Here is a 27,905-nt window from a genome sequence, read left to right as displayed (position 1 = left end):
AGTAAACAGCTGGCATGATTAAGACTGTTAAAATAACTTTTTTGATAAATTACTTATCAAATACTCTGACTGGCTCAATTATATTATAGGATTTCCTTCAATAAAGATGGTCTTCGCCTAACTAATAGCATAGACTCTATATCAAAATTAGAATTCAGAACACCAAATAGAGATGACAAAAGATCACTGAGGAAGAAAACCAACAAACAGAAGTTGGTAATTTCACCAGTGAAGAGCTTAGGCTTGGGACTAGTCAAAACCTCTAAAGAATAAATGAAAAAAAATAAGTAGAATGTAATATGACTATCATAAAGTTAAATTTATTCAAGGATGTCTGAAATATAACTTTAAGGGCTTTATGTTTAAATGTCCATTCTTTCGTGAAATGGTAACAATAAAATTGTAGTTCTTATTTAGCAAAATAAAGAATTAAAAACTTTAGGCACTCCTCGAAATTTCTTTTGAAATCCTACTGATCAATGAAATCCAAATGTTAGAAAATTCCTGACCTAGTCAAACTACCATGTCAGAAAGACCACTTATATTGAAAATCACATATTCAAATGTGAAGGGGGTTAAAACAGATAAAAGTTATAATAGTCCCATGTGAACAGTTGTTAAAAGGCAAAGAAAAGCATACAAGTTAAAAATAAAATCATATTCATACTCTGAAAATGAACTGACTTTCACACACTTCTAGCAACAACATTATACTATTTTCCAAAAAAAAAACCACCACACCTCTTATACATATACATATATGGTTGCATTTATTTTCCTGGCACTGTCAGCATTTCTGAAGGAGTGTTATTAATTTATCCAAATAGCAGTGTCAGAAAAAGAAAGAAATCTACCATTACGAGAAGGCAAAATTCTGAAAATAATAATATAACTACTAAAAAAATGTTCTGGTTGTACAGTAGTTTTTTGCCCATACTCTAAAATAAACAGTTGTCTCAGTAACTAAAGCAAGACTGCAAATGAAACTCATGAGCACTTTTTAATAAGCAAAATGCTTAAGTGTTGTACAGTTAACCAACTAGTATCTTAACAACAACATTTTTTCCCTGTCCAGCTTAACATGTATATATGATTGACCTCGAGTCTACTAGAGAAGATTGGAACAATCAGCTGGGCTATTATTTGAAATAAAAATACCAAAATTAAGACATATAAAATATTAGATACCATGTTATATTAAAATAGATAATTGCAAAAATAGTTTGTCAATTAAACATCTCTCTTCTGTGCCGTCTAAAAGAATTTTCTGCAATGACAAAAACGTTCTCCACTTTGTACAGTAACCAGCAGTCACATGTGGTTATGAAATACCTGAAATGTGGCTAGTGTGACTGAGGAATTAACAGTTTATTTTATGTAATTTTAATTAATTAAATTTTAAATAGCCGCATGTGGCTTATGGCTACTATATTGGTCAGTTCGGCTATATAGATGATACAAAATGGAAATACTAACATTTCTCCCCTGTCTCTGAACTGAGAAATAAAGTTTATTTATTAATAAACAAAAGAAATGCTAAATCACTTTAAAATATTAGAAAGGTTTCAATGTCAGCAAGACTTCATTTTAAGGAATGGTGGGTCAATAAAAGGGGAAAGCAGTCAGCAATGGGTGAGGTGAGAAAGTACCTAAGAGGAATTATTAAAAACACTTATCTACGCATCATCTCAGAAAGAAGATCCATGGTCCAAATGATGGTCCTGTCTGTTTCCAAGGGCAACGCACCCTTGTTGTGGAGCCAGACACATCCACTTCCAAGAGCCTGATAGAATCAAAATTGGGAATTAACTCCCTACCTCTTTTTCTTCTAATTCCATTCCCACCAAATCAACTTCTTATAAAGCTATAATCTCATGTGAATTTGGCCGTGAGAGAAGAATGTATCAACCTAAGTGTCTAAGAGATTCTCATAATTATCTTCCCCACTTTCAATTAAAAAATTGAAGATTTGTTTAGTGCATCATTATCTATGAGTATGATTAAAGTGAGTCCATCCCTGTGAGATAGAGCACAGAAATAGGGCAGTCTTAAATTTACAAAGTATATGCCGAACTGATAATGAGGAGCTCAATATCTTAAAAATTCATGATACAAACAGACAAAGGAAAAAAGTAATATTACCAGAAATGATTCTGCTTAGGGGCAATATCATGCCAAGAAAACACTAAAGCCAAGAAAAGAGATTCCAGATCTTTGTGGTATCAAGAGTGATTTCCAGCAGAGAAAGAAAAACTTCCTTAAGAACTAAATGACACCCAACTTTCCCTTTTAGTTCGTTTGAATTTTTAAGCACATATCAAAATATATACTTTAGGTGACTCACTACTTCCAGTTCCCATATAGAAATGAAATGTCAGCAACATCTAGAACAGGCATGCACAATGCTATTTGAGAGTTTCATTAGTTTATGATATTTTTGTCACCAGAAAACCTTTAGTAATTATAGCACCAGGTTGATAGACTCTGAAAAATGCCAGCCATGATGGAAGATTTGTTTTAAGACTAAGGATTGCTTGTTGAGATTGCTCCCTAGGGAAATCTTGATGTTACTTTTCAAATTTTTCTTGAAAATTCCTTCAAAAGAACAATAGCATTCGGTTACAAGAGGAAGTATTCTTCCTAATTTGGATATTTTCTACTGTTACACACATAAACCTTGTTTTTCTAAACCACTTGTCTGCATTAGTAGGAGTTTCTATTAAATTTTTTTTTAGAGCTGGGAATTTAACCTTCTGACTTCAAATGTTTGGCTAGAAACTACATTAGATAAGGATCCAAGATTCTAGAGATATTTAGATATAGAGTCAGGATTCAACCATCTTTGAGGGGAAATGTCTGTGAATTAAAGGTCAAAAGGTAGGAAGCCTCTACATTTCTCTAATGTTTTTCATGATCATCACTTACTTTTTCCTTTTCAGTTTAAGGACATAGAAGTAAATGATAAAAGAGAAAGAGAAACATGTAAATCTCCTTTTTTTTTTTCTGTCAACAAAATAACCTTTTCTATTGCTGATTTTAGTTATTAAAAAGATTGAAAAATTATCCTGTTCTAAATATGTATACCTCAGCAGTTACTGGAAAGAATTTCTGAATGGCTTATTAGGCTGCTATAACAAATACAGATGGCTCAAATTATTTTTTAGGTTACCAAAAGAAAATGGAACCAAGTTTGCCATTAAGAAATCATGTCTGATTGACTATACATCCCTCCTTTTAGGATCTTAAAATTCTGTCTCTTTTCTCCTTCATTTAGAGATATATGTCATTCTCCAAAACTCCTCCAGCCTAAATCACATCTTTATTATTTTTTACATCTCATTTAACAAATTTTAACCTCTGACAAGATGACAAAGCCAAAGTCAAAACAATATTCTGAATTACAAACCTACCAAAGTCAAGTGCAAAGGGCTGTAACATGATGCTTCTAAAGAAGAAACTGCATTAGCTATCACTTGCTGTCATTTCATATTGCAAGTTCAGGTTATCTGCCTCCTCATTATCATTTTGGCTTTTGTCTTTTCATTTTCTTTCTTCTTCGTTTTTGATCATTTCTATTTTATACATAGTTCTAATGCCTCTCAGATATTAACTTGATCTATTTTTATACACCACTGAATGGGTTCTTCTATTTTTCAGACTTCTATTTTTACCTCTTCTCTAGGATACTGTATAATTTATTTTCAGCATTGCTAGATTTCCACTCTCACTCATTAATTTAATTATATAATGTATTTCACAAGTTGTTAAAGGATAAACTTTAATAATAAAATATTTTTCTTTAATACCAATAGTGCAACAACTCTCTGCGATGCCATATAATGGCAATCACTTATTATATGCCCTTACTTTGAAATCTCCAGCTCTTTAAATATATGTACTAATCACACTTGTAGCAATCTTTCATGGAAAACTTTCTGATATTTAAAATCAATTATTTCAATGATAATAGTATATGGGTTGGTGATCTATTACCTAGGGATAATTTGCCCTAATCTACTCGCAAGAGGTTATTATAAGAAGACAATTCTACAAATTATCCAATATCAAATTTAGATGTGGGAATGAGTTTCCACTCTCATTCTAAATCAATACTGTGAATATAAAGCAATATAAATAAATCTCTTATGTCTATAGCATGTTTTTTTTTTCTTTTTGAGAATAAAAGTTTACAATTTAAAATTACTTTAACATAAGCAAAAAAAATTGGTGGCTAACCATGAAAGTGATATTGATCTGCCTTGGGAGGATTCTTGAATGGCCAATTAGGTGGTGGGCAATTAAGAGCCTTGAAGACAATGGGGCATGGGAGTGACATATAAAAGCAGTATGTGGAGATAGTTTATCTCACAACAATGTATAGATGGCAAAAAAGAAGATAGGGTGCATTGCCTTGGCTCTTGGAAATTACCAAAAATACAATAATGTTAAAAACATTATTCCTTCTAAATGAACGGATAAAAATAATAACATAAGCATTCAAGTGAAACCCAGAAATATTTTAGAAAATTACTTATAAGAGATTCGCTTGAATGATAAAAAATCAAACCACAAATACTGACCACTAGACAAAGTCCTCTATTATTTGAAACTGTTACTCAGAGAGTTATTCACCTTATTCTATAATACTCCAGACAAAAACGTTTTACTGTTAATTTGTGTGAATATTTGCAAATTAATAAGTGGCTAGAGATCAAAATGAGGTTTCCATAATTTTTGAGCACTCTGCTATGTACATCTCCATTTTACACTTCAAACAAATAATTTTATCTTAAGTAATTGTATTAATGTCATGTGTAATATCTTAAGATAGAGGAACAATTTTTAACAGTTATGAATATTGATCTAATTATTTTCAGGAACAAGCATATATGTCACTATGTAAATATGAGAGTAACATTACAAAGCTGGACTTACATGGGGAAAAAAAAAACCCAGTAGGGACAGCAAAAACGGAAATTGACTTCTTTAATGAATGATCCCATAATCAGGTAACGTGCTTTCCAACAATTATTTGCATTAACTGAAACCCCATAAAATGTGTTTTGCTTTTTAAAAATATATTAGAGGTCCCTCTCACTCTCTGCCTCTGAGAGGAGACCAAGCTCTGTCTGTGAAGGGATACCCCTTTTCTAATAAACTTTCCTTTTGACTCTAAAAAATATATATGTGTATACATACGAATATGTGTGTATATATATATGTATATATATATTAGATATGCATTTTAACTATAAAGCTAAAGAAAGTACATGTGAAATTTTATCTGATGTGATAGAGAAGGACTTTATAAATATAAAGGCTATGGAAAAATCCAAAAGGGAAAGATGGATATATTTGACAGACATAAAACTTTAAATTTCTACAACTAAATGCAAAGAAATGAATCCCAACTCATACATGGCATCATATACAAACATTAACTCAAAATGGATCACAAACTTAAATTAAAAACAAAAACTGTAAAACTTCTAGAAGAAAACACAGGAGAAAAATATTTGTGACTGTAGGTTAAACAGATTTCTTAGGACATGAAGAGCATGAGCCATAAAAATAGATAAATCACATTTAATCGAAATCGAAAATGTTTGCTCTTTGAAAGACATTATTTAAAAAGTGAAAAGACAAGCCACAGATTGTGAGAAAACGCTTGCATAATACATGTATGATAAATGACTGGTGTCCAAAACATATTTAAACATTCACAACTCAATTATAAGAAAACAACCCAATAAAAAATGGGCAAGAGATGTGAACAGACACTCCCTTAAGAAGATATATAGATAGCAAATAAGCACATAAAAAGATGTCCAACATCATTAGACATTAGGGAAATAAATTAAAGCTATGTGGTATGATGACATACCATTATATGCCTATTAGAATGGCTAAAATAAAAAATACTGTAATACAAAGGGTTAGCCAAGCTATGGAGCAACTGGATTACTCGTACATTCCTGATGGGAATATAAAATGGCACAACCACTTTGGAAAATGGTTTGGTGGTTTTGTATAATGTTAAACATATGTTAACAGTAATCCCACTCCTAAGTATTTCCCTAAGAGAAATGAGAACACATGTCTACACAAAAACCTATATACAATACTTTAGCAACTTTATTCATAATCACCAAACACAGGAAACAACTCAAAGTTCATCAACTGGTAAGTTGATAATGTAGTGCTATTTAGCAATAAAAACGGAATGAGTTACTGACAGATAAATACCAGAGCATAGATGAATCATAAAAGCGTATGCTAAGTGAAAGAAGCCAGACTCAAAAGGCCACATACTGTGGGATTCCATTCATACAACCTTCTGGAAAAGGAGAAAGGACAGGGACAGGAAAAAAAAAAAAACCCAACTCAGTGGCTGCCAAGGGCTGGAGATGGAGAGGGGATTGACTACAAAGGGGCAAGAAGAAACTTACCGAGGTGATGGGGATATTCTTTATCTTGAGTGAGGTGGCCATTAAGTGACCATATACATTTGTCAAAACTATACAGCTAAAAGAATGATTTTTTCTGTATAAAATTCTATCTCAATAAATCTGACAGAAATTTTCTGTCAATCAAAAATCATCCGCTCTCAGCCACACACACACACACAAAAATTAAAAGGTTAAAGGCAAACAGGAAAAAATATTTGCAATATATATAACAGAGTATTCATCGTCTCAACATATAAAGACCTCTTTGAAATCAAAATCAGCATCCCCATAAGAAAACTGAACAAAGTATATGAACAAATAATTTATAAGAAGAATCTCAATGGTCAATAAACAAATAGCAAAAGATACAACTTCTCAATCAAAAAGTTCTAATTAAAATATCAGTTGAAGACATTTAAAAAAAAATAACCATACTTGGTGAGAATAAAGGAAAATAAGTATGCCTATACACACTTGTTAGAATAATAATTTGGTTCAGTATTTCTGGAGGGTAATTTAGCAACATCAAGATTTTTAAAAGTTTGTAGCATTTACCCAGTTATTCCTCTTTTAGGAATTTTTCCTAAAGAGGATAATTAAAAGAGACTACAAATATTTATGCACAAAAATGTGTGGCAGCTTTTTTAAAATAATAGTAAATGAATATAAATAACTCAAATATATAACAATGGAGAAATAACTAAATAAATAGCAAATACTCCATCCAAAAGAATATTACACATTATATGAAGCAAAATTGAGTTCTCAGGGTGGAAATAAGAATATGAGGAAATGCTCACTTATTTTGTTAAAGGAGAAAAAGCAGAAAATAAATTGTCTGTACAAAGTAATACTACGTTTATAACTATATGTACAAAATAAACAGGGCGTATACCAAAGTGCTAATAGTAGTAGAACTAATTCTATCTGTATTTTTCGAAAGTTCTATAACAAACATATAGAACAATTATAATTCATTTTAAAAAGTTAATTTTAAATACAATGTCCACACAGAATAAGTTATATATGGTAAGGTACTTTTCTAAGTCAGCTTTTGACATACTTACAAACTGAATTTGGTAGCTGATAAACTGCTTTTTAAAGACATATAAATTGGCAGGCGTACAGACTTAAATAAAATCCAGTTTCCTTTGGAGGTACAATAAAAATGGGAGAGTTTTTTTTTTTTTTTAAGTAATTAGAGGTGAACATTTACTATTTTACTTGAAGTTTTAGAGTTAAAATAAGTAGTCCTAAAACTTTGCAGGGCCAAATCTTCACTGAGGGAGATTAAGAATCAGCTTGTCTGCTGAACCGCACTGTGAAATATGCCATTTATACACAGGATTTTTAAGTTCATTGATGCCAAGAATAATATATTGTTTTTTGTTTTTGTTTTTGTTTTGTTTTGTTTTGTTTTAGTTCTAGACCTAGCTGGAAGTCTACAAATGTTTCATTAATGAACTTGATATAGGGCCAAACTGCAAAATGCAGTGAAACAAAGCTAAAAAAACTCCCGATGTTTGATTTTTAAATTTCAGTCAAACTATAATCTTCCAGTTTCAATAACACAGACCATTGTTTTTAAGAAGTGCTAAATGTTTACTTGAAAACCTGAGTCTGCAGTAGAGTGTGGATGTCTAAAATTGCTTTCATCATAAGAACCAGAAATTAAAAAGGAAGATTCTTTTTGGTTGGCAGAATCCCCTAGTTTACACAGTTTATGCATCTTCATGCCCTCCTGCTTCTTCCCACATGTCGATTTATTTTGGAATAGCAGTGCGATCTGAGTTAATGATGTACATTTATTAATAATGGAAAATTATTACCTCTTCCCCCACTCAACCTTCCACCATATATGATATTCTCATCTTAAGAATCTGTAATACAGATGAAGATAGAAATCTTTATTGTTTGGCTCGCCACACTATTATGCCTAGATCCTCCAAATATTAGCTTAATAAAAATTAATTATGATAGAATTTTTGTTTGGAGAAATAGAAGCAGAGAAATGAGAACCGTCTACTATCTGTTAGTAGTCAGTGGGTATTTCCTCCTAAAGGCCATAAACTAAGTAGTTTTACAGTAGGTTGGATCCAAATTAAGGAAATGTAGTCTTTATTTTAACCAACTAGTAGGATCATGTTTCTTAGGAGGCCCTTTACAAATATCCTGTGGCCCCTCCAAAAATTTTATATTTATTTATTTTACCTAAATGGTTATAAGAGCAGGTCCTTTTCCAGTTTGGGAATGATGACATTTAAAAAAATTGATAAAAATTAAAACGAAAGTACGTGGCATTTGTTAAAGGGTAATAAAATAACTTCAGTCAATTGGCTAGTTCTAAACCAGTAGATTTCTTTAAATAGTAATGAAATCATTGCTTTCAAAAAAAATCCATCATTATTAAAATTAAAAAAAAAAGTTGCCTCAGCCTCCACCAAAATTAGATTTGTAAGTTGCTGGTCATTTCTATAATTAAATCTATGTCACGAATTTGCAAGAAAAATGGTCACTGTGACTAATGCATTTACTTGCTACACAAGTCCTGTCAGACAGCATAGAGCATTATGCTGCTAAAATAGAGTAGGTAAGGATTCTATATATTTTTATTACATAACAAAGACTATTTTTTATTTACAATGACTATGCTTCAGATAGCAGTTTGTTTTAGAAACAAATCCAAATGTAGCTATCACAGGGTTTTCCTTACAGAAGCATTATAGCATATTTTTAATCCGCAAACATGCTTGACACACACGCATACTGCTTTTTCTGGCAAGTATTATGTAGAAAATAAAGAAACACAAACATGTTCATGTTGCCAAAGTCCCTGATTCTAGGGGCTTCCTCATTTGAACTCCCCAAATGGTTTTAATTCACCCTTTTGATGAAATGATTGACAAATGATCTTAAGAGAATGGTGGTTCTCCAAATTTAAGAACAGTGCCCCAAGTGGGAGTCAAAGCAGGATGACTTAAAGGACACATGGACAGAGAATCGATGATTACATTTACTCTCTTCAAAAAACCTTTTGCAGTCCTTCAGGAAGGGTCAGTTCTTGGTTTGGTACTTGTGCTGACTTCAATATTTGGGATGGTAGGCACTGGACTCAGAGCCCTGTGTAGGCTGCAGAATTTAGCTACGAATTAATACTAGCTTTTTTCTATTTGATTTAATTTCAGTTACCCTCTATATTCATGATAAGATTTTTTTTATTTATACTGTTTATGTAAATTTTTGTTTTAAAATTAATTTAAATTTAAAAATTAAGTTTTATTTAACCTAATACAAATGTCAACATGGCAAAAGTCATAAAGAAATTTAAAAAATAATGCATTGAAGGCACTTCCTGTCTTCACTCCTTCTTAAATCTTTTCTTGTTATTTATTTTTTTCGTGTATCTATGTTTCGTGTATTTGCTTCAATATCTAGAAAAGTGCCTTGAATCTAATGGATTCTAGGTATCTGTGTGTTAATTTCAAGTCCTATTTTCCCATTTTGTACCATAGTGCTAACTAACCAATGGTATTTTTTTTTTTTAGAAGAGAAAGTGGTCTATTCTCAGCAATCTAGCTTTTATGATGTTCATTTGCCCAAAGAAGTGAGAAAATGAAATGTACAGCCTGATGATGGATTCCATTATATAAGGGTGGAAACCAGCTTCCCATTGTCTGAACATAGTTCATAAGATATTTTAAAGCCTAAGATAGGTTATTTTAAACCCTGATTTTATCAAGTTCTTAACTGTAAAAAGGATGAACTTGAAATAACACCCTATAAGGAGGTACTGAATATTGCTTAAAAATTCAGTTGTTTGTTCTGGCATTTAAGCTTAATGAAAATAAAAACCTGTTTTATAAACAAGTCATGAACTTTTGGGGGAAAACCAAGATCTCAACTGAATACTTTGGGTTGGTTAAGATTTTAAGAAAATTAAGGGGAAAAAAATCAGCATAGCATTCAATATTGCACAAAAGGAGTATTCCATCAACATAAACTAAATTAAAAACTGACATCCTAGATTTAGGTGAAAGGAAAACCAAATTAAACAATTGAGTCTTAACCCTTTATGTTAATAATTGAGATTCTTGCTCTGAATTTTAAATAGCACTGCTGCCCAGCAATCAATGAGTAACACAGTTAATGTGCTTTCTCTCTGTTCTAAGTATGGCTGAGTATGTTTTTGCACAAGAAAGGAAGAATAAAAGAAATTGATAAACTTACATCCCAAGTTATTAAAACATACCATTTGTGTTTGGGATTTTTTTCAGCAATATTGTAATGCATTGGTTAACTACTCAAATCTTTCTACAAAGCTGGGTTGTAATGGAGGACCAGCCAAAGCAAAGAGGAAAGACAGAACAACAATTAGGGAAGGGAAGAACACTATGTGCTGGCTAGTTCATCAGCTCAAGGCAGGGAGTTCCTTTAATCCTTGGTCTGAAATGAAACAAATTATTCATCTTAGAATAGCTTCCTCTAGCAGCAGCAATGACTCTTTTAAAAGAAAAAATATATATATATGTAACAAAAACCCATTTCTTAATATTTTTAATGAAGAGATTCAGAAAGTAAACAGTGACTCACCAATCTTCTTTAAACTAGGTATTAAGCATTCTCAAAAATGACTTAACTTTGTTCATAACTCTGGGGCTGTTTCAGAAATCATTACGTTTATGTTGCCATGAATCGCTATGATGTTCTATAACATAGTATTAGAAACTCAGTTTGGCATGATCAACTTCATCACTCACTAGGGTGGGCTTTTCTTTAGGATCAGGAGTTACCAAAAACAATAAAATAGTCAGAGGAGTCTAAGAAGATAAAATTCTCTTTTCTTTTTAAATTTTAAACTATAATTCTTGAAGACATGGAAACACCAAATTCAGCCTCCAAACCAAAAATGCTAGAGGCCTAACAAATCATGTGACTAGTTTTTTTCAATAGTTGAATCTTTTTAAATTAAATAAAAGGTTTTTCATTTGGAATTTGTTAGAGTTGCCAATATCTATTTTTTAATCTTTCTTTTGATGAAGAAAACATGTGAAGTGTTTGAACCTGAAATGTGCAATTTTATATAGAAAAATATGTATACATATAAATTTTGTTATTCAGGGTGGTTGACTATCAAATTTTATTAAAATCTCATCAAGGGAAATCTCAAAACACTTATTACGCTTCATAATTATTGTAAACCAAACAATTTAAATGAGAGGAGGAGATAATGACATCAACTTCTTAACTTAAAACAATCCTCTGTGGCATGATTTTAAAATATTCTCTTGGTCTGAAATTTATGTAAATTGAATTCATCTATCATTGGTTATTACCAGCCTAGCCACATTAAAAAAAAAGAAAAGTTTTTCTGTAACAATTAGTTCTTAAAAACACTGTGTTTTAATTAGACCTGGGACATTATTAAACTAGCTATAAATATGTACAGTGTTTTCTTTGGTATACCCAGATGTCTGAAAATCAACAAGAATGCTTTCAGAGTTCTTTCTTCAAAAAATCTTCTAATAAAAGCCTTTCAATCAAAGTGTTAATGTAATCTGAAGTAAATACTCTTCAGATTCCATTAAGTAAATACAAAAGAAATGGTCACTCATAACCAAAGAATAACCATTAAATCAGTGTATTTTAGCATTCATAGAAGTAGGTGAGAGATAAACAATTTCTTCATTTTATGGATGTCCATGGTCACATACACACAAAATTCATGGCAGAATTTGGACAAAAAAACCTACCTCAGATATCTCTACCACATCATACAAGCATTGTACCCCATTAAATACTCATCACAACCGTATAGTTTAGGTCTTATCATTACCCCATTTTATACATAGGGATGCTTTTATGGTTAGGCTAGTATTTGATCAAGGAAGGACTCAAACCCGGACAAGTCTGACTCCAGAAACTACACTACTTCCCATATCCTAAATTTTAAGGATAGGTAGGTAATTTCCATTTATAAAGCAAATTTCTCCAAAACTTTTCCAAACACCACTCTTTAAGACTAACAAAATAAAACATGAAGTTTATAATTCAGAATTCCCCTCTAAGATAAGTCCTGTTCCTAAGCCCAACTCAAGCACCATCTTCTCTCTGAAGCCTTCTCATATCATTTAATTGAGATTAATCTCTTTCTTCAAAATCTTGACAACTGCAGTACACTGCTCATATGCAGAAAGTGCTAGCTTCCTCGTTATACTCATTCCCTTCTTCCTTAGTAACAGAAATCCAATTTTTAGCTCCTAGCAAATTGCCACACATCACAACCTCTCCAGTAGCCAGGTATGATCATATGACTAAGTTCTGCAGTAAGATATTACTGCCAAGTATGACACTGAATATTAAAGAATGCTATTTAAAGAAAGCAGACTTGGCTTTTAAGGGAGCTCTTTTGTCCTTTAAACTCACTTCTTTACCTTGCTATCTAGGTATCATTTTGGCTGGAGCTCCAGCAGCTATCTTGGATCATGAGGCAACCTGAGGAAGGAAGCTGCATGCTGTGGAGGTGGAGGAGGAAGATGGGTGTCTCGGTCCACCATGAGACCATGAAGCCACTGTTTCATACTTGGACAGCCTCCCTCCACATTTTACATAGTAGAGAAATTAGCCTTTATCTTGTATAAGCCACTTTATATCTACTTTCTGTTAAATAAGCTGAACCTAATTCTAACTGATTCAGTTCCGACTCATTATATTTCAGGATCCAAGGTTTATTGTAACTACAATGGAGAAGGGAAAAAAAGAAATAGAACTATTTCTTTTATAACACTTGAGCAAAAAATCTCTAGTCATAATTTTCATTCTCAAATCCTTTCTGATAATTTTCAACCTTGAGAAAGAAAAAAGAGAAATGAAGGAGAAGTAAAAATGGAAAAGACACTTCTGCCATTGCTCTGCCATTTCCTTCCCGCTCTTCTCTTACTAGGTAAGTCCTGTCATACCTCAAGGCCCAGAGAAATGGTTTCTGTCTGACTTTTGACTTCAGAGTATGCCGCCATTGCCATTTGAAAATCATATATCGAGTAACATCTTTTGTTTGACTTCTTCACTTTTACACTGCATTTCTTTTTCTACGTGTCCTCTCCACAACCTAGTGGGACCCATGCCATATTTCTTTGCATCCTCTACAGTTACCAGAAAACTATCGCTATGTGGCAGGACACAACAGATACATTTGATTGATTAATTGAATTAAGGTAAAATAAAAGATCAACAGAGAAAAAAGAGCAGAAGACTAAGGAGTGAGAATGCACAACTTCTCAGAAGTAAAAGCGCAGAATAAAAACCCTAAAGAATCCCCAAGACAAGTTTGACTTCACTGGATCTTATCCAAGAATTGGGCCTTGTAGAACAAATATCCTGATATGCTCACTGTTCAGTCAATGCAAGGCTTAAACTATACCTGGTGAGCTTGTTCTCCAAATAAGGAACAGTGAATTCTGCTTCAGTTATTCAGACAATGGCCTCAAACTTATTTTCTCAATTACCTCAGACATTCGAATGAGTACGAGATCGAGCTTAGGACGCCCTGTTTTGATAATGGATGTGCATGATTCCAAACAATATAATAAAAATTGGCTTCCAACAAGATCATATCTAACATATTATTCTGTCAACTGTGACAACATATAAAAAAATACTTGGACACATGCAATAATGATTTAACAAATATTATTGAGTCTAAAGTAAGTAGCTCAAGAGATCATTTTCATGAAATAGACTCTATTAACTCTCTTCTGAAACCAGTAGTAATATAGCATCAGGAATACCATTAGTACTTCTTTTTTAAAAAATAAGACATACTCTAAACATATATTTTGCAGAAACTACAAAATTAAAAGCTCTATAACACTGAAACATTAAGAGTTGTATAGCAAGGTGCAGAATTAACACTATGTGGCAATGTGTTTAAAAGATTAAATTACATTTAAATATATGCAATAATAAGTGACATCGAGAACATTTTAAACAGAAGCAATTGATATTTTTCCTAGATTCGTGAACCAGTTTATACCCCACTGATTCTATTCTCAATTATTTGTAACTCATTGGACTACATATCTCTTAATAAGCTATGTACCTAAAAATATAGTATTCTACTTTATTTTCATGAATTTAGCAAAGTTTTAGGAAGAATATAAACAAAAATATTCATTTAACAAAAAATTCAGTTTCTTTCTCATTCTTTCTTAACACAAACAAGTCTATGTTACATCATCATTTAAAAAATAATGACTAAAAATGTTAAAATAGTATTGTCCTTTTAATTATATTGGTTCTACTTAGGGAAGTTGAAATGAATTATTTTTAATCTTTTAACAGAATTTATAGTTCACATGTCAAAAAATTATTGCATTTTCTTGCAAATTACTCATTATTTATCTCCTCATTTACAATTTTTTTCAGATAGGTTTCTCATAAGTAGCTAAGACAGTAGCATCTTTGACAGTGAAATGTATAAAATAAATGACATGTCAACAAGTAAATTAGCATTCCCTTTCTGACCAGCTGGGTCATGTTTCCTTTTCAAAATCCTCAGTCCCATGATACAAAATAATAATAATCTAAAAGACCTCATTAAATGATCAATATATTGACATAACCTCTATAAGGAGACACATAGTGTTTTAATTGATTCCATGAATCCATTAAATGGAATATTAAAACCAAGCCTCCAAATTATATTGTAAGAGAACATTTTCTTTATTTGTTATCTAATTTTCTCCAGATTATGGATAATGGCACATAAAGGATTCAAGAACTTTTATATTTAACCAAATAGTAAAAGAAGTCCAATTTCACGAAATCTTTCATACAAACAACATCACAACAAACACATTTACTTACCAAAAAACTTCCAAAGGCTGAATTAAATATTGCAGCTGCCTACAAAGAAAATAAATGGGGGGAAAAAACTCACTGAAAGTGAATAGGAAAACAAAAAGCAAAGATTATCATTCTCCCATTCCCTACTATTTAAAACCTTAAAACATTGACTCTATAAAGCAAAGTTAGTCACTGCATACAAAAATTGCTAGTGGCCTGTAGTTTACTAAGATAGATGACCTGCAGCTTAGGAATTCATAAATAATGGGTCTCAAAAGCAAGCCGTAAAGGCTTGCCATGAGATTCTCTGAACCTATATGACAGTACCAAAGAATCACCACCAATTGTAAATTGAAACCTTGTAGTTATTGATTTTGCTACTAGAGTTAAAACAATCAGAGGTTGATTTATTCATAAAGAATTTCATATTACTGGGAAAGAAAAATAAGAATTGTAAAACAAATATTAACTACTCTCTATCAGGGAGCATAAGTCCTATGAACTATATGCACAAAGGTGAGGTCCGAGGTTCCCATACGACACACGGTAGAATTATGAATAACACTGTTAAGACCGTGGAAGTTATCACTATTCTATTCATTCTAAGATACAAACAAGAAAGAAAAACCTCTATTTGATGTTAAAAATTCAAAGAAGAAATATCTGACTTTATGCTTACCTAAATATCCAGGGAATACACAGTAGATGTAATATAGCACTTAACATTAAATCAATCACTGTATTCCATGAAGTTACACTTGAATCCTAAAAGCTTCACACATTATTCAAAAAAGATAGAAACTTGCATAACATCCAGTTTGATGAAAGATAAGGAGAAAGAAAGGAAAAATAAATAAAAGGCAAAAGGAGGGGCAGAGAAAACCTATTGACATCTCCTGTAGATCCAGAGCAGAATTAAATTAATCATCATGGACATTAGCAGCCACGTCGTAGGAAGGAGAATATGTCAGCTTAGCAAGTTTGAATAAAGTCCAAAGCCAAGCTAAGAGCTGTAGCTGAAACGCCTTCTGCTCCAGAAGAGGATGCAATGAGAGTGCATGGGTAATGAGATCCTTGGCTCCAGAGAGCTTAGCTCTCCTATTCAGGTTCATAATTAATTCAAAGCTTTGATAATTTCATTAGAGTTCTCCTTTGCTGCCCCCATCAATAAAAGATGGCACTGGACCACAGCTCCTGTGTGGCATGAACACAGGCACAGGCCAGGAAAACCTTTGCTTCCTGACAGGGACAATGGCATATGGTGTTCCATGTTGTACAGGGAGCAGTGAAAAAAAAAAAAAGGTTTGGCTACGTGAAACGTTACAGATGACAACTGTAAACTACGGCAATGTATTTAGCATCTCTTCCTGGAATTCCATTACGGATGATTCAGGAAAAAGTTTTATGTGTGGAGAAAAATAAATAAAACGGTATAACTAAATGAGCTGTGGTGAGATCAACAGGAAACATCGCCTTCCTTTCTACAGAAATGCACCTTCCCCACAAACAACTTTATTTCTAGACCCTATTTTGTGTGTAAAATGGATCAATCTTTCTTTTTAATAAAGGAATGAGGTCTTTCCCTCTTGAGCTCCTCTCTTCCAAATTTGTTTCTTTCCTGTGCTGTTCACCAGCCTTATACTAAATAACTAATGGTTCTGCCCAGCATTTTTAAAAAAATGGATCATTGAAAGTAAAAGGACTCAGAAGGCAAAGTGAAACAAACATCACCTACTACTTGTCAGATCAAATCGTAATACTCGCACTCCATCCAGTTTTCTCTTTTACCCAAAACAGAAACCATATACTTCACGTGGACTGGCTGTGTTCTTGCATTTATAAAATGACAGTAAAAACACTGATGGAATATCTTAGGTACCCACAGATGCTGCAGATCAACTTATTCTTAGTTGTTTTTCTGACAGAGGTGATGGATCTGAACTCACTCACGTTATCACTTGGTTCTCCCGTGCAGAGAGCTCGGGCAATCATTGGTGAAATGGCTAAGAAACCATGTAAAATCAGACACTTGAACCAAGAATCTAGGGCTCAACACCAATAGATAATTAAACTAACAGTTGGTTCAATCCTGCATTTGTAGCATGTGAAGAAATGATGTTTTTTTTAGATGTTCCAAAAAGTGATGATAAATATTTAGAAAGTATTTAATTGATATATAAGAGACAGGTATGTCTTCTGACTTAATGAGGAATTCTCAGCTCCTTAGCATGGTGTACAAGCCCTTCACGAACAGATTTCTGTCTGAGGAGAGATCTCATTTCCTGCCTCAAACTTTATAGTCTGACAACACTCAATTACTTGTGGTTCCACAAACTTATCATGCTGTTTCCTACCTCTTTGCTGCTTGGCCTGGACGCCCCTCTCCCTTCCTCTACTATTGATCTTAGCAACTCAGCTTGGGCATTGTCCTTCCAAGAAGCTTTTAATTACCTCCTCCAGCCACACACACACACACACACACACACACACACACACACACACACACTCTTCTAGGTGGACTTAGTGTCCCCATGCCTGCTGCCACAACATCCTGAGCATACCTCTGTCATGGCACTTGTCACACTATTGAAATGACGCATCTCACGTGCCTCTCTGCTCTATTAAAGTCTTTTAAGGAAGAAATCTAATGAAGCTCATCTTAAATACCTACATGTTTGTTATGACCATATTTTTTGTTATTACGATAGTTACATGAATATGCTTAACGTAAATAATTTACCACTACTATAGAGCAACAGAGTTACTTAAATAAAATCTAGAATTACCAAGGAATACTCTACAGCCATTAAAAAAGGATGATCTGCCTATACTGATATGAAAGCAAGTTGATACATGAAGTGAAAAAGCAAGTTTCAAAACAGCGTGTATAATTCCTTTGACATGTTTTTTTTCCCACCATCAACCAATTCTCAGACAACTGCATGTCCTACGAGTCAACTCAATTCTGCCAAATGTCTACCTGATACTAGCGTCAGATCCCACTGGTTAAGGGCTCAGTCCCATAAGACAGATCCCATTTCAGATGTCAATCAAAGCTGTCACCTGTGCTTCTGACCCACTGGCTACAAATCGAAGGTTCCTACAACCCCATGTTTGAGTTTGATTAATTTGTTGGAGAGGCTCACAGAACTCAGGAAACCAGTTTACTCACTAGATTGCTGATTTATTTTACACACACACACACACACACACACACACACACACACACACACACACACAGAACTCGGGAACAGCCAAATGGAAGAGATGCAGAGGGCAAGGTGTGGGGACAGGGCACAGAGCATCCACGCCCTCTCCAAGTGTGCCACTCTCTCAACACCTCCATGTGTTCACCAGCCCGGAAGCTCTCCGAACCCCTCCTTCTGGGGTTTCATGGCAGCTTCGTCGCATAGGCATGATTTAATCAATCATGTTCCATCTGTCTTGTTTGGGTTTTTGTTTTTAACATGTTACTTTTCTATATTTCACAAGGGTTAGCTGGCCCGGGAGATGTTCAGCCATTTATGGTTTGCGTTTTGAATCCCTTTGTTGTTAAAAATGTAATAAATATTTTATTTTAAAATAAAATTAAGATTTCAATCACTTTGCATGCTAGTGATAGCTCTTGCTGGCTGCCTGACAAGCTGGAGGTTAAACGCCCCCTGGCACATCTCACTGAGCTGGGGGATCAGAAGCCACGGGATGAACCCAGGGCATCTTTCAGGAGTATCTGTAGCGTGTGAATATTTGATTTTGAAAATAAACCCCCAACCCACTATTATTTTTGTATTAAAACAAACATAGCTAGAGAGAATACAAACCTCATGTACTGAGATCAAACCTGAGCCTCCAAAGACAATTGGTTCTCACAGAAGGACCCCTCGGGTCATACAGCAGACTACTGCAGGGTGTGGATTCCCTCTCCCTGCCTGCTGGAGGCATACCGGAGATAGTCCACTGATTTTTAAATATAAGATTTCATTTGTTATCTCTTTTGCCAAAAACAATTTGCCCATTCCCTATTTAGAATGCTCCATTTTACAAGAATGATCTATCACAGCAAGAATTTGTTCTAATTTGGACAAGATTGTATCCTCAGTGCCTACGACAGCACCTGGCTCATGGTAAACACTCGATAAGCATTATTTAATCAAAGAATAAATGAACAAATGAATGAATACTTCTGTGCTAACTGCATGTCCTGCACAGTAATGTTTTCATTATTGACTCGTGGATCCCATCCGCAAAGTGTGTGCATCTCTTGATGTAATCACAGAGTGGATAATTAGATCAGTGCTAACTGAAAAAAAAGTTCACGCTAAGGTGGTTTTTTAATACTGAGTAGATTGGCTTCCTTTATATTACATATTTTTAGATAATATATTGCTTTTCAGCATCAGCCCCATTTTACCCAATAGATGGTATTTTACTAACGTTTCATTATATATTATACAGCTTGTCTTTATTAAATTATTTTGGAAAATTGAGGAAGTTCAGTAACAAATTAATTTCTTCATAAGCTACTTGGAATGATTTGAAATAAAAAGGTAAATTTTTTAAAAAAACACTGACGACAATGAGGACAGAGAGTTCTCTACCAAAAGCAAGCTCTTCCATTGCTGGATGTTTACCGAGGGCAGAAAGTGCCCACTGGGCTGCCACAGGAGCAGAGCGCGCTGTGAGAGCTCTCGGGATCATCACGCTGCACTCCCTAGAACCGGGGTCGGGGTGAGGAGGGTGTGTCAGTGGACCAGGGACAGGTACTTGCTTCCTGACTAGAAACAGCAAAGGTGGGGAGGCTGCCTAGAACAGACCACGGTGCGGTCAGGAGAGGGGGAACTGGGCTAAGTACAGGTCCACTGTGTTTGGGGCAAAGTTCTGTTACTTCCATGTGGGCCAAGTAAACATTTCCAACGACGACGCCACCACATTTGATTCATCTTGAGACCCAAAATAGCAGCCTTCCAGGGCAAAGAGACTCCAGCAATAAGAGGCTGAAGGGATAGGTTTAGGGCCAGCGGTGAGATACACTCTGAAGAATCCCTTTCCTAAGCTGTCCAGCTGAAGGAGAGAGCATGTGGACTCTGCGCTATGACAGAGGGTACCGAGGGCCAGATTACAACAGCACCAACGAGAAAAGACTCTGTCTCACTGTTCCTAGTATACCTGTCCTACTCTCGCCCTGACTCTAAAGAGGCCCGTAGGGAGGAAGAGAAAATTTAAAATAATAATAATAGTGAAGCAGATCATGCCCTCTTCTCCACTGGTCCTGCCTGCTCTGTTTTTATCATATGTGTATATATTCATTAAGGAAAAAGGTATAATTTTCTGTATTTCAAAAACACAGGTTAGGCCTAGGATGGGAAAGAAGAGAATTCGGAGTTTCAAACTAGACTGTCCCGGATTACTTATTATCAAAGAGTTAATCCTCATTACTAAATATATGACTATTACTGTAACTAAAAGTGACCAGAAAACCATAAGATCTTCCAGAGATGCTGTCGAAGGAGAGGGTAGGAGCGGGGAACAAGAGTATGCGAGATGGCATCTCGTGTAATATAAGACCCTCAAATTCACACCACTCAGTAAACAAATTATAACAACAACACAATGTTTTAAATGTATAGTTGAGCTAAAACAAAATGAAACAAAAATCCAGGTACTAGACGTGTAGCAGTTAGTCGCGGCCAGAGTAGTAAAGCAGGCATGTGACACTGGTCTCTCCCAGAAATGTCGACTCCGGCCCACAAGGCAATAAGCAGTGAAGGCTTCAGCCTGCAGACCAGACTGTGAGAACAGGAACTGAGACACCCACGGCAGGCAGAGCAGAACCCGGAAGGGCTGTCCCCTCTGTGAGAGCAACTAGGACATTCTACTCACAAAGTCAAGACAGCAACATAAGGCCTGCATCAGCGTGGGCACAGGGCTGAACTTACACTACCCACGTGATTCAAGAATCCCAAACTAACGATCGATTCAAGGGAAGCACAAATGGATCAAAGACCAGTGGAATTTCTGGGGCCTTGAAAGAAGCAAATGCAAAACATCTCTTTGGGGTCACTTCAATAATCCAGACCAAAATGGATTCTCAGATCTAACAACCCTCACTGAACAAAAGTTTACAATTTAAAAAAAATTACAAACAATGTGAGAAGGCTGTATATTAAAACAGTACCATTCTAAAGCAGTTAAGAAAGGAGGAGTAACTGAATCTTTCTCAATATGCTAAAGAAGAAAATACCAGACAAATTAAAGACCCAGGTTTGGAAGGCGAAACTGTAAAAGTTTTAGAAGAACTTATGAGATGATTTTTATGCCTTCAGAAAAGGAAACAACTTTTTAAATAAGATGCAAAAAGTACACATGAAAAAGGAAAAGCTAGGGTTGCCATGCAACAGAGTTCTGGCCAATGGGATATAGTATAAATTGATGCAGGCTTGGGGGTGGGGGGAGAGGGTTATGGGGGTTACTTTCTGGCCCTGCCCTTCTTCCCTTATTTCTGCCTAGAGTGGCGATAGCTATCTTGCAACCAGAAGAGAACGACCAAAAGCAACGCAGACACGGCCACTCTAGTATCGTGTCACAGAACAAATGCCAGCACCTCCTTTCTCCAGGCATCTTGGTAAACGAGAAAAACGAGTCCCTTCTTGTTTAAGCTACTTTTCCTCTGAGTTTTGATTATTTGAAGCCTAACTGATACATCATGTTCCATAACAAGGGAGAAAATAATAAAGGACTAATCAGGTGGAGTAGATAAATCAAAAGTGCTTCCTCTAAGAAATAAATTTGAGTAGGCATATTAAGGTTTATCTAGCACTTCTCTTATTCCCATTGCATATGGCATAACGTATTTAAAAAATAAGGAAAAGAACACTGACAATTGGCGCCGATTGTTGGAGACCCAAGCTGCATCATCTTACTATAGAAAAGTTCCTCAACTATGTGAATTTATATCACTCCAGCCTCTGATTCACAAGGAGAACTGGCCTTAATATTTATTTCCTTTATAAGTGTAGGTTCAGTTTGGAAGAAAACAGAAAGACATCAATGATTGAATTCTAATCCTTAGGCTTCAATTAAATATGGAAACAAAATATTTTCTCTTTACTTGTGAGTTACTTTGTGAAGTGCTATAGAAAGACAAAATTAAAAAAAAAAAAGAATTAGGAAAAGTTTATTCTGTTTGTTTTAAAAGTCAATTATAATTATTTGGCTTTTGGCATCTTAGTGGCTAGGACATTTTAATATTGACTACTTAATTACCACTATTTTCACTGTATAAATCTCATAACGAGTAAAATTGGAGTTATACATTTCTTTATTACATGTAAGTGCTATTGAACCATACCAAAGAAAAGTAAATATATAGGACATCAGTTAAAATGAGAGTTTATACACCATGCTCAACATTAAAGGGACACTCTTCATTTGATTCCATTATTTTATGTTATGTATTTTTTAAGCAGCAATAGCTAAAAAGTAAAATATTGTTTTGAAATCATGGTTAAATATTTCATCTCAACAAATAAATCTAAATGAATACTATAGTACTGCTACAAGGCATCCATCAATTTAAAAAAAGATTAATTTTAGAACATGGAGCATTATATTCACCCTCTTAATGATCACTTTAACCATTTATTTTAAAAACATTACAGGGATGAACAGAAGTTCATAGAAATACAAGTTAAGAGTAAATAACATCCAGGTGCTTTTCTGAGGGTAAGCTACATTTCTTGCCTATTTCTGCGGGCCCATTTCTTGATACCAATGGAAAAAAATTATTTAATAACTTTAATCTTGAAGCGAATGGGGGGGTGGCTATTCTTGTTTATAACTATTCATCTCAATTCAGGCAAGGAAAAATATATTCAAGTTACTGTTTCTGGGTGCTAAATTGAATCAGGTGTCCTCTCCTCTTAAGAAAATTAAGTTGCTTTTGTGCAAGAGTGTTTTAATGAGAACAGAGCCCGCCGACAGTGATAAATGGGAATGACACCAGAGAGAGCATGTAAGCAGGACAATGTGTGCATGTTACAGTCTTACAGCCTATTTTTCACTGACTATTCTGAATGACTTTGCTGTTTCTTAAGGGGCCTATTAATCTCAAATTTAGTTATTACACAACGTTTATTTGAACATATATTCTGCGGATGATGACAGTTAATAAAGGAAATCTTTCACAAGCTGTATTTTTACATATTGTTCCAACTACAGCTCCTAGTCATTTGATGGTATTGATGGAATAACCTACATTGTGCTGAGGTTTTTTTAAAAAGGCACATATATTCAGATTCCTTTCTAAGCACATGGGACTCTTAAATAACTGTTAAAATGCATACAAAAAAAATCCTACTATGAAATGGAAAAAGGACATCTTAACTGTACAACGAAAATTGTTTAATGTGAAAACTGACCCTTCTAAGGCAAACCAGATACCTTTTAACACTTTTAAAGCTTTGGTGCATAATATGAAATACTTCTTGCATACCAATCTACATTTTCACAATATGCATAGAGGAGGAGAGGGAAGCCAAAATCAATTTTCTTGAAGTGCAAAAGGAATCAAGTAACATAGCTGCTTTGATTTTCTCCTTGGTAGGCTATTTTGATAAAATGCCATGAACTTAAAATAGTGGTGATCTTGTATTTCTTATTCTGGTAGCATACTTAAAGGCTTACCAGACTCATTTTAACATTTTCCTAAAAACATATTTATCAACTCAAATAACATCATCAATTCAGATTGTGGCTCTTGCTCGAGGAGAAATTTGTTACTTTAAATATAACTGGTTCATAATAACAAAACTTATTAGCAGGCAATATTTATACTAGTTCAAGATTTTTAAATCTGTCTCATAATTGAGATGAATATAAGCTTAAACACCTTCCATTGCATTCTCATGAAATCTGTCTTCAAAGGTATTCAGTTTCAATGAAATCAGAATTTTCAAGTGGAGGGGGCCCTTAGATACTATAACAAGCCCTTTATAAATGAAGAAATAGAAGTCAAGAGAGATGAAGGATTTTTCTAAAGGTCATATTGATGAGTGGCAAAGCCAGAACTGAACTCATCTCCAGATATTCCTTGTACCCTCTCTATTATACCCACACTGCCTATTTGACATCTTATTTTTAACATATATTTGTAGATACAAAATACAAAAAGGGCATATACCAAAACAATAGTGGTGTGTTGAGGTAATGGGATTATAGATATTTTTTTCATGTGTGCTTATTTTCAAGGTTTTTATACTGATTATGTATTTATTAGGAAAAAAGCATATAATCAATGTTGTATGTTAAGCACAACAAACATTTTAGAGGTTCTCTCTTTAAACTTTAGGCAACCGTGAACAATGCTGTGCCCATATTAGGTACTCAATCAGTGTCAGACCAAAAATTGAATGGAGTTGAGGATAATGCCAGGAAGAATTTACCTAAATAGTCTTACTTGTTATATTAACACTGAATATTCAGAGGAACAAACTATGGGTGTAAGTAGGAATATCCTGTATTAAATTGAAAATACATATTATTTATTTATTAATAGCTTATTAAGAACTTATGACTATCTATAATAAAGTTGAATGAAACTTACTTAAAATATTACACACTGGCTGACATTGGGTCTTTTTTAAAATGCTAATTTTGTCAATATCCCTGAAGTTTAATTGTTTTCAATCTTTTGGGTTTCCTATGTCCTGCCAAAAAGGAATAAAGTAAATATTCCTTTAATTATTCATTCATTCATTCATTCATTCAACACACATTTATAAGCAATTTATTAAGCTAAGCACTGAGAATAGAAAAATAAATGCCATACAGTACCAGCTCAGAGTATAGGGCTAGAAGACAGACATCATAATGGCTATAACACGACATCAAAGGGATCAAAGAACTATGACAGCACAGAAATTAACTATTAAAATTTCCTTTAAAATAGTCGTTTTCCATACCTACTAGTGATATACAGCAAGCCCTTCTCTGATCAATTAACGGAAGCTGTTTAATGCCAACATGTGAACTAAGCTTTCCACACATCAAGAGAGAAATTGGCCAAGAATTCCCCTAACACTTTGTTTAGAAGGTCATCCACAAAACATAAGTGACAACTTGTGTCAAACCAACTAATGTTTCTTACAAATTTTAGACTCTAGCTACCCAACTCTGTTATTTCTGCTCTTTTCCATCCATTAGGTCTGAGAATCTCAGAGCTTCTTGAGAGGGCAATGGATCAATCCCTCAGCAATCACTCTCTCATCAGCTTTTCATTAGCAATAAAATAGCTTTCCTACCATCTTCTGGGAAATAATTTACCATAGATCCACAGAACTGCAACTGACTTCTGCAGATCATCTAATCAAGGCATTTTTCCTCAAAAAGGAGTACACTGAAATCAGTAACAAATGGAACCAACCTATCCTATTCTTCATGACTTTAGGATCTGAGACTATATAATCTCTTTTAGAATTCTAGATTTATAATCTATATTTCAAATCACATTTTTCACCAGCAAGTCCTTTCGTTTTTTGAATTAAGTTTTCATTGAGGTCATCCTTTTATGTTCAGTCCCCTCAGAAAATTTAAAAAGAGCTATGTAATTGCTATTAGAGGTAGTATGCTAGTAAATGTTTAACAACTGGCTCTCAGGGTGAAGGGAGGACACCAGTTTGTAATATTTGCTGATTTTCGTTCTATAAATACTCCCACCATGGCCAATTTCAATCTGCAACCATGAATACCAAGATGGGAAGAGATAGCATAATTCCATAGGTAAAAAAAAAAAAAAAGTTAGAAAAAGAAAGGCAAATTTAACACAAAATGAGCACAGGAAGGAAATTAAATAAAGATATAAGCAGAAACTAATGAAATCAAATCCAGAAAGACAACAGAGATCAATGAAATCAAAAGATGGTTCTTTGGGGGACAAAAAAAATCAATAAAACTGATATACCTTTAGAACAGGGAGTGGTCAACTTTTTCTGTAAAAGGTCACTGTTCCATTTCAACCCAATTGGTCTAACACCAACTGAATAGACTGCAATACAGTTCTGACGCTAACCACCTGGAGTTGGCACAAACCCCAGAAGTTAAAAGGCTCAGTCCCCCACAAGACTGCTCTCACTTCAGACATCAGCTGTACTTCAGGAGTCCCCAGACCACCAACACTTCACCAAATGGCTACAATTTTGGGGTACCCATGACCCCCTGTTGTTCAATAACTCAATAGGACAACTCACTGAACTCACCGAAAGTGCTATACTTAATCAACAGTTTTATCATAAGGGATACACAGAGAGTGAGGTCTGGGGGGCTTCCATGCCGTCCCTGTGGAGTCAGAGCCCATCACTCTCCCAGCGCATCAACGTGTTCACTAACCAGGAAGTGTCACTGAGCTTCAGTGTCCGGAGTTTTTCACTGGGGTCTCTTTATGTAGGAATAACTGATGAAATCATTGGCCATATGATTGAACTCAATCTCCAGCTCCTTCTCTTTCCCTAGAGATTAAGTGGCTAAAAGTCCCAACCATCCTTCCAATCACATGGTTGGCCTTTTTGGTGACCAGCCCCATACTGAAATTATCTAGATGCCCATCAAGAGCCATTTCATTAGCATAACAAAGATACTCATATCACTCAGGGAATTCCAAAGATTTTTGAAGGTCTGTGCCAAGAACCTGGGACAGAGACTACTTTTTATTATTTTACAGCAACATATTAAATTATTTTAGGTTTTGTAGCCCATATGGTCATAGATTCTTAACTCTGTTATTGTACCACTAAAGCAGCCATAGAAAATATATAATATATTGAGTGTGATCATGTTCCAATAAAATTTTATCAATAGATACTAAAATTTGACTTTCATTTAATTTTTACACACCATGAAATTTTATTCTTTTGATTTTTTTTCTAACCATTAGAAAAATGTACAAACCATTCCTAACTCACTTCCTATACAAAAACATGCAGCAGGCCTGATTTAGCCTGCAAGCAGCAGTCTACTCCTCTCTGCTCTAGGAGAAAAAGAGAAGATAGAAATCACTAATATCAGGATTGAAAGAGGTGACATCTTGAGATTTTTCAGATATTTAAAAAATGAGAATATTGTGAACAACCTTATGCCCCCAAATTTGACAACGTAGATGAAATGGACAAATTCCTTCAAACATACAAACTACCAAAGCTCTCTCAAGAAAAAAATAGATAACCTAAATAGCCCATTATATATTAAAAACGTTGAATGTGTGGTTAAAAACTTTTCCACAAAGAACTCTCCAGGACCAGATGTGAGATAATAGAATCCAATAATATACAAAAAGGATAATACATCATGACCAAGTGGGGTTTATTCCAGGAATGCAAAGTTGATTTAAGATTTGAAAATCAATCAAGGCAATTCACCTTATCAACAGATTTTTTCTTTTACACCAACTCCTAACCTCTTGCCCGGCCTCGTCTCCCACGTCTCCCAGGTAACATATGCGACCTAAAAGCAGTAATCAAAAATGCCGATATATGAAATGTTGGAGGAGACTCGGTGGAGTGTGCCACTCAGGCATTGGAGAAATACAATATAGAGAAGAACATTGTGGCCCATATTAAGAAGGAG

The 27,905-nt window shown here is 34.3% G+C and overlaps 1 protein-coding gene across 7 annotated transcripts in view; it reads right to left on the bottom strand.

Moving 5' to 3' along the window:
- SLC10A7 (solute carrier family 10 member 7) overlaps positions 1-27,905 on the bottom strand; it is a 212,761-nt gene that overhangs the window by 129,821 nt on the left and 55,035 nt on the right. For 5 of the 7 annotated variants that reach the window (XR_002780119.1, XM_011359411.2, XM_023530224.1 and 2 more), the window contains exon 5: positions 15,312-15,350. The exons of 1 other annotated variant lie outside the window; for it this stretch is intronic. Coding sequence is in view for 5 of the 6 variants with exons in the window: in XM_011359411.2 (XP_011357713.1) it covers positions 15,312-15,350 (39 nt within the window). In the remaining variant the exon portion in view is untranslated. Of the gene's footprint in view, positions 1-1,657; positions 1,784-15,311; positions 15,351-27,905 lie in introns of those variants that run through there. One more of the 7 variants, XM_023530225.1, reaches the window with a different exon arrangement.

Source organism: Pteropus vampyrus, unplaced genomic scaffold (assembly GCF_000151845.1).
Source record: "Pteropus vampyrus isolate Shadow unplaced genomic scaffold, Pvam_2.0 Scaffold47, whole genome shotgun sequence".
NCBI classification, from domain to species: Eukaryota; Metazoa; Chordata; class Mammalia; order Chiroptera; family Pteropodidae; genus Pteropus; species Pteropus vampyrus.
This window is presented reverse-complemented; position numbering and strand designations above follow the sequence as displayed.